Source organism: Dermacentor variabilis, chromosome 8 (assembly GCF_050947875.1).
Source record: "Dermacentor variabilis isolate Ectoservices chromosome 8, ASM5094787v1, whole genome shotgun sequence".
In the NCBI taxonomy this organism is placed as follows: Eukaryota; Metazoa; Arthropoda; class Arachnida; order Ixodida; family Ixodidae; genus Dermacentor; species Dermacentor variabilis.
This window is the reverse complement of record NC_134575.1, coordinates 144,252,787-144,261,335: the sequence shown is the minus strand read 5'-3', so window position 1 is coordinate 144,261,335 and position 8,549 is coordinate 144,252,787. Positions and strand designations below refer to the sequence as shown.

At 49.8% G+C, this 8,549-nt stretch overlaps 1 protein-coding gene across 1 annotated transcript in view; it reads left to right on the top strand.

Annotated features, from left to right (window-relative positions):
* The first annotated feature begins 234 nt into the window (after nt 1–234).
* LOC142591636 (uncharacterized) overlaps nt 235–8,549 on the top strand; it is a 31,085-nt gene continuing 22,770 nt past the window's right edge. Inside the window, exon 1 of the mRNA XM_075703929.1 lies at nt 235–515. Within this exon, the coding sequence (XP_075560044.1) occupies nt 251–515 (265 nt within the window). The 5' untranslated portion in view covers nt 235–250. The remainder of the gene's footprint in view (nt 516–8,549) is intronic.

The window sequence follows — 8,549 nt, the reverse complement described above, 5'->3', positions numbered from 1 at the left end:
CGACTTCGGCTTGGCCGAAAGGTAGGCTGCAGTAAGAACAAACGGACAAAGATATAAATAAATACATAAATTTGAATTGTAGAGTGATGTGGGCGCTTTCGACCGATGCCTTCGTAACGTTCATCTGTTTCAGAAAATTTTTCTAGCGTCATGATGCTGCAGCAAGGTGGGAATACTGCGCAATCATCATTGGATGATATGGGCATAGAACGGAAAGAAGAACAAGAAGAAGAAGGCAGCCGCCTCGGTGATGGAGCGCAGCGAAGAAGAAAGCGAGTCGAAGCTTCATCAATCCACCGACGACCAGTGCATCGTCCAGTCCTCAAACGCGTCAGACGATACCGAAACGCCATGGAAGTACCGTCGTCACGGCAGCGACAGAATGGCCCCACAACGCACCATGCGCCTGATTCCGGTGCTGGATGACGGCAGGCTGTCAGCTTCGGGCAGCCACAGTGCGCAGTTCCCATTGGACGAGGGAAGCCTGGTGGGAACTGTGAGCGCTCCTTCGGAAGGTGCGTGCGCATGTTTCCCTTATCACAGCTTGTGGTACCAGTGAAGGCAAGCGGGCCGAACAGTTTTTGACGAGTTGGATGCTAGGCAGTCAGGCAGGTTATGAGAGTGGCGTGTCATAAAAATTTACTCTGCGTTCCGTAATGTGCTTACAACCCTTTAAAAATGAATAGGTACCTCTGGTTCTCTCGTTTTCATGGTCGGTGATCGGACATTCACCGCCGATACAGGGTGCCGATGCAAAGCGCGCTCTAGAGCAACCGAGCTGAGATGCCCGAGACCATCATTGTTCAGTGGCATGCATATTGTAAAAAAAATATAGCGCGACTGGTGAACGCAGCTCGCGCAATGTTATAGCGCCAAGTGAACTGTAATAGAAGTTGGTAAATATGCAAGTTTGGGTACCTTCAAGCAGATTCAAGTGTGGGGATGAGGACGGCAAATGTGCTGCTCAAAAATAGGTACAAATTGGGTCTGTACGCGCTCGGTGACTCCAGGACATGACTGCACGTTCCGCTTACAATATTGAGTCGGGGATAATAGTTTACCGCTTTATAAGAGTGCGAGGAACACGATATTGGGCTCATGATTGCCAAAGCACGGAAGGCATGTTGTTTCGCATATCTCACTTATAGAGCGAAGCCTAAGGTTTTGTTTACGTACAAATCGAGGTCTATTTTTTGATCAGCTTACTCGGGAGTTTGACGGAATAACGTCTGGCGAGGAGGATACACTCTTAAGCACGAAGAAAACAGTTTGCAAAATAGCGGGAAAATAATAGCAAAGATAAATTGATTAACGCCGACGTTTGGAGGCCCATAAAGATCCGTTGTACACAACAAGAATGAAGGTACACAGTCCTTCTTTATATACCAGAGAGATGGCTCTATGACAAAGGCTCTCTCGGCGATTTACGAAACGAGAGAAACAGCACCAGTACGATGTGGAACAGGCAAACGCGGCATCACAAGCGCTGGCCGAGTATCACGAGAACAGGCCACATCATCTATTGCGATGCAGCAGGTATAAGTTCCAGAGATAAATTCATACCTAAGCGCTTAGTTATTCCATACTTACTCCATACATCCAGTCAACATCACATGTGATTAACAGGACACGGAACAAGTTACCAGAGACATACCCACGATCTTTGCACCATCTTACCGGTATATAAGCGAATGCTGTCGATTGCTGTGCATATAGCGAAGAATATGGGTAGGAGTCTTGGCGTGAACATTTGTTTCTTTTTCTTTCTTTGAAGGTTTTATGGCGCCAAGGAAACTAAGACAATGGTGCCTTAGTTGGCACCATTGCCTAGTTGCGTTAGTTCTATCTTTTTGCTTATTTTGTCGAGCGTTTGTTTCTTCTTGCTCCAGTATGAATTTCATCAGGTGCAAAGGGATGAGGCATCTTGAAGATGGTATCAAATATGCACGAGTATTTTTTGCTTATAACTCACTACCACAGCTTTGAAAACGAAAGACAGTGTTCACAGAAAAATGGAGGCCTGAAGTTGTCAACAGCGGGTAATCAAGAGGTAACTTATTAGAGCCAACGTTTTGACAAGGGGTAGGACGAGAACTTATTTCCTTGGCAGAGTCCATACAAGGTGTTGCTTTTTATGCAGAACACTTTATTTTTGAAAGAAACTTACTCCTAGGACCCTGCCGCTTTTGCTCATATAAGCTAGTGGGCTAGGTGTACATTCACAGCAAGAAAAAAATCAGCAATAATTTTGTGAATCACCTAAAATGTGCTGATTGCCGTTTTTATGACTCATTTTGGAATACACGTTGTACTTGCGAAATGTAAGCTTAAGTGTTTTAAGCGCGTGCATGCTTAGCAGAAATAGTAAAATTAGTACCCCTTCCGAGATATCTGTTCGTAAGATATGCTAAATACCCCTCAGTGATCCATTTGAGATCGTTTCCAAATGTTAGGTGGACGCTTTTCTGTAATCGTTAAAATGGAATTCATGTGTATTTCAGCACATTTTAAGGTTTCATATTGTCACGTGGTCGTGACGTCAAAGAACACAGTAGCAAAACTGTGAAAGGCAAAAACTAGCTTTTATTGGGCGAACCTGTGCCCACAAAACAGGCTACACTTAAAGCACAACGAGAGCGGCGAACACAGTCGGCGATCGTCGTAAAATCTGGTCAGCGAGTCAAGCGCGTCGGCTTTTATACAGCAGTCGTCGAATGTTCCAGACTAATCGTTCGGACCCGCGTACCTTCCACGAAGTTCTACACCATTCGCGTCACACGATGAAATCAGATAACACAACGTTCGGCGACAACAGATAGCCGGGTAGAAGTATCTATAACTTTCCAGAAACTTCGGATACATGCAGGCGCGTCCCGCGCTGTGCGAGTACATTTGTTAGGTGGCGAAACGTGGTCGCCCGATAAAGATAAGTACACGTGTCAATATCTCGAAAGTAGTGCTATATTGTTATGATTTGTGCTTCCCAGAGATGACTTCACTACTACTCGGCTTCAATATTGAGCTACATGGGACCTAAATTGGTAATTTAAGGAAGTGTTACATGCTTATGAAACGTTAAGGCGAAAGCTTATGCGAAGGTATGGGAACGTTAAGCGCATGGGAACGCCGGCATGATGAGCGGCGTCGGAACCAGCTGTGAAAGAAGACGACGACGAAAGCGCGAGCACTGGCACCAGCGCGTCTCTGTACTACCACGTGGCATGTGAAATCAGGCACGTGCTAGGCGCACCCTTACTATGGTGGCTAGAGGGGGAGGTGTCAGCATCGGCTGGGCTGCGCCGCGTATGGCGGTGCGGCATTTTTTCATGACAGCGACAGGTGGCGTGCTCGTCGTCTCCGAGATGCCTAGCGTGATGTGTTTGAGCAAACTCTCCGGCTCCAAGCGCGCGTCGTGAAGTCTGTGGTGAAGTTAGCTTCGCCTTCCCCGCTTTTGTTTGCTTGTCATAAGAAGTTCTGAGTAACCCTTCTTGACTCACGCCACTGGAAACATTTGGTCGGTATGCAGAGTAAGCTGGATGATCTCCTGGATGTGGGCCACCTAAATGAAGTTCACGAGATGGTAAAGCATTGTGATGCGATGCCAGATCATCTTGAAATGGTGGGATCAAATAGCGACTCTCGCATACCCTACTACGTTAGCGGGTACGTTACCAGGAAAATGCTAATGAGAACAAAGTGCGAATAGTGTTCTCTAGCTGTTGCTTCAAGCAAAAGACTCGCAGTTGCTTCCGGAAGAGTCGTGCCTTACCAACCACATGGATAGAGGCGGCCTACTTTACCCATCTCAGGCACTAAAGGACTTGGTTGCTGCGATGGAAGATGCCTTCACGCAGTGTTTCAGCTTTAACAAGTTGAAGGCTGACAGCATCATGGGCCTTATTTCCTGCCTGTCAATAAGTAAGCTGGATATGGTTGGCTGTGCGCAGCATAGCGTGGAAATCACCAACCAAGTGATACGGCTTTTTGTCATCACGAGGTTGCACGTCCTTGTCGCAGGAGAGAACGCATCGAAGCAAGGGAAGCGAGAAAAAATTAAGTACCTAAGTTGAGGCGCACAACATAACTGCATAACTGCAAAGTTTATATCAGCAAGACCAACATAAGGCGTTTGTATATGTAAAACAGGAATTGTTCACATCACATTGTATGCCCAGAAATATCTGCATATCTGAACAGAATTTCCCACCCGACAAATTATTGTTTGCACTGCACCTTGTTCACCGTTTCTGGGTATATACCTCCATTATATATTGGATCTGCGCTCCATTTCGTGTCATATTGTTTGTTTGAGAGCTAACAACCATGTATCTAGAGTCGTGTGCATTATTTTATTAACAATAAATATTCTTTTTAAGGCATTTTTGGCATTATTTGAGCGGTACTAAATACGCGAACGTAGTTCTTTGCAGGTTTTAATATTGGAAACCAAATTTCCCTTAACGCTCTCATATTATGCTGAGTTTTGACCATTGGTGCCTACAGTTCTACCTTTCATTGCAAAATTAAATAAACTTGAAATAATCATGGTTCACTCGAGCGGCCCGTTTCAACTGAGGCGCGCACTTCAATGAGGCGCGCACCAACCAGTAGACGATTAGGCGAAGCGCCTGTAGCTCAAGGCACTAATAAAGTCACGCCAGACATAACTGCATACGGCACGCCATAATAGTCCCTTAAAATGTTAAAGCGGCATTGGCAAACTGCAAACAACCGCCTACTGCGGAAGCTTTATGTTTGGTGCAAATATGAGTTTCACAATTAAGTGTTGCACTGAGCGCGAAGCTAAAGCGCGGCGATAAAATGACCAAAATTTAGTACATAGTACGTTAGGCCAGCTGCAGTGATAAAGTCGCCTAGCCTTTAAAATGATTTTCCGATGCGCGTATTGCGCCCCAAGAAGCCGCGGAGCGAGAAAGCACTTCACAGCGGAACCAAATAACTGCAGCGGACCTTAGCCAGCGTACGGGAGGCATCTCGGAGCCGACAGCAGCGCCGCCGCATCGTCCCGAAAAAATGCTGCCTCTCCGACGCTCCGATGCCGACACCTCCCCCTCTAGCCACCATACCCTTACCGCTGCCGATGGGCAACGGCGTTCGAAGCGCGTTTTCTATGCCGATCCTGGACAACAGACCCCGACTGGTAGCGCCGCGGCGGATGAACAGCGTTTTCGGTGCACGCGGCAGGCCGCATCTTTCTTTTTTATCCAGCGGCCGTGCGCTTAGTAAGCCAGAACCGTGGGGCAGGCGTGCCTTTAGGGAAGCGGGTTGGTTGGTTGGTTGGTTACAAACTTTATTTCTATTTACAAGAGAGCCGCGAGCTGAGCCCTAAGGGCCCAGCCCTTACAAAGTCTAGGGGGCGGTCCCTAGTCCGGGACCCCCGTGGCTTCTGCAGCGGCTTTGGCTCGGGCCACCAGGGCACGTTGTTCCTGGAGGGTTGAGCAGCCGAGCAGGGTGGCCTCCCAGTCCTCTCGGGTAGGGTGGGGGTTTGGGGGGAAAGCAGGGTTAGAGGGGCATGCCCACACCATGTGGTATGTGTCCGCAAACACCTCCCCACAGTGCGGGCACTCGCCCGAAAATGCCGGGTTGAAGTGTTTCAGCACCGCCGGGCACAGTACGGTATTTGTGTAGAGACGGAGAAGCCAGCGCTCCTCCGTCTTATTGAGGCCTTTGCAAGGGGGGAAGTATCGGCCGTGATTAAGCTGATACAGCTGTACGATTTCTTTAAAGGTGATTGCCGGTTTGATTTCAGGGACCTCGTCGATGGGTGATAGAGGCGACGCCCGGAAATGAAGCGCGCGGGCTGTAGCGTCGGCTACTTCGTTCCCCTCTATTCCCTGATGAGCTGGGGCCCAAATAATGGAGCGCCGGGGTTGGAATCCCTGGTTCTCACATTTCTTAAGGATTTGGAAGGCCCGATATGGAATTTGGCCTTGTTCTATATTGCGGCAAGCACCCCTCGAATCAGTGATGATGACCCGAGACGCTGGATCTGCGGCAGCAAGTGCGATGGCCACCTCCTCCGCGTAAGTAATATTGGGGGCCCGGAAAGTGAGACCATTAACGGGTGTGTTTTGATGGACGACTGCCGCCGTAAACCAACCCCCGTGGTGAGGGCCGGCAGCGTCCGCATAGAATACTCCCGGGCGATCTCCATATGTTCTGGTGATCCTTGTAGCGCGCGCTTGGCGGCGGCCCTCGTGAGTATCTCGTGTCACGTTGTAAGGGAGAGGGTTCACCTTTAAGGTGAGACGCCATGGGTCTGGCAGTGAGACTCTGGGTTCCGTGTGGGTTATATATCGTATGTGCAAGCGGGACAAGAGGCGGCTTCCCGCTGGTGTTTTGCTCAACCGCAAGAATTGATTGTTAAGATGAGCCTCGCGTAGTTCCCCAAAACTATTCGTCATCCCCAATTCGAGGAGACGTTTGTTGGACGTAGTTATGGGAAGATCGAGGGCTCTCTTATAGATTTTGCGTAAAATCACCTCAAGGGCGTTTTCATCGCATTTGCGTAGGTGGAGATAGGGCGCCCAGTAGAGTATTCGGCTGGTTACGAATGCGTTCGCTAGCCGCAAAGCGTCTTTGCATCGCAAGCCCCCCTTTTTATTGGACACCCTGCGGATCATACGACCCACTTGGTCCCCCACCTTACGGAGCTTTTGAAGAGTGGTATCAATTTTGCGGTTCCTATGTATGTAAAGGCCCAAAACTCGGATCTCGTCGCGTTCCGGGATGGGGCCTGTACATAGGGATAGGTTGAGTTTAGTGGTGCACTTCGGGTTGGGTCGTAAGTGCACAAATTCCGATTTGGTCGGGGAGCATTCCAGGCCGCATCGGCGGGCATATTCGTCCACAATAGCCGCCGCATGCTGCAGGTTGGCCTCGATTGCTCCAACCGATCCGTGAGTAGCCCACAATGTGATGTCATCGGCGTACAGAGCATGCTGCACGCCTGGGACCTCACCCAGTAGGGCAGGGAGCTTCATCATGGCCAGATTGAAAAGGAGTGGTGAGAGTACCGCTCCCTGCGGGGTACCTCGCGTACCGAGCTGGTACGGGCCATGTTCCGTGTCTTGTATCCGGATAAAGGTTTGGCGGTCTGTGAGGAATTGTTTAATGTAGTTGAAGGTGTTAAATCCACAGTCTACCTGGGATAAGTGGGTTAGGATGATTTCGTGCGTGACGTTATCGAAGGCACCCTTTAGGTCTAGCGCAAGGACGACCTTACCGTCACTAGGGTGTTCGACTGGCTCGAGAATCTCCGTATGAAGTTGTAGTAAGACATCCTGCGCGGACCTGTGTGGGCGGAAGCCGTACATGGTGTCTGCAAAGATGTGTTGGGTCTCTAGATGGGTGGACAATCTATCCCGTACCATAGACTCCATCAGCTTTCCCACACAAGAGGTGAGGGAGATGGGCCGGAGATTGTCTGTGTTTATGGCTTTTCCTGGTTTAGGGATGAAGGTGACCAACGCCGTTTTCCAGTCAATGGGAAGAGGTGTGTCACCTAGCCAGATTGCATTAAAGTAAGTGAGGAGCTGCTCATAGGCTAGGTCGGGGAGGTTGGCTAGAAGCTTTACCGTTACCTTATCCCTGCCCGGAGCTGTTCCTCGTTTCATTTTGGCAAGTGCCGCTTTGAGGTCATGAAGCTGGAACGGTCGATCCAGCTCAGCGTTCTCAGAGCCTGCATATGAGTACGCGTGACCTCGGGCATCCTGGTGTGTGGAGAGATATTTCTCTCTGAGGGAGATAGCCAGTGCGGCTGTGTCTCCGTTAAAGTTGTGGATCGCTCGCTGGAGGTGTTTATGGGTTTCTGTCCGGGTTTTCGTAGGATCAATTAGGGCGCGGAAAAGACGCCATGTACTCCGGTTCGACATTTGTCGAGCGGCCGTATTGCATCGGTCTACCCAGTTGGAGTCGGCGAGCTGGGCCGCGTACTCTGCCGCCTCCTGGGTGAGTTCGGCGATGCGAATTTTGAGTTTACGGTTGTGTTTTTGCCGGCGCCATCGGCGGACAAGGCTGTGCCGGGCCTCCCAGAGGTGAAGGAGGTGGTTGTCCACCGCCGGATTTGCCTCGGAGAGCTGAACGTGCTGTTCAGTGTCTGTGAGTTGCGTGATTAGCTGTTGTGACCAGGTGGTGTACCCCTGTTCCATTATAGGTTGTGGGTTGTTGTAGTTGGAACGAAATTTTGGCCAGTCTGGAAGGGTTGCCTTGTGGTGAGGACGAGTGAGGGGTGAAGTGCGAATTGTGGTCGTGAGAATGCAGTGGTCGCTACCGAGGGTTTCCTCGGTATTGTGCCAATCTGCGTATCTTATGTTTTTAGTAAATGTTAGGTCCGGGCAGGTATCCCGAGTCACGGAGTTCCCAATCCGAGTGGGTTTGGCAGGGTCCGTGTGAAGAGTGAGGCCCAACGTAGACGCAAGCTCCGCCAGCTTGCGTCCGCGTTTCTCTTCGCGGTAGTAGCCCCATAATCGACTGGGGGCGTTGAAGTCCCCAACAATTATGAGGGGTTCCCTATTTGCCACTCTTAG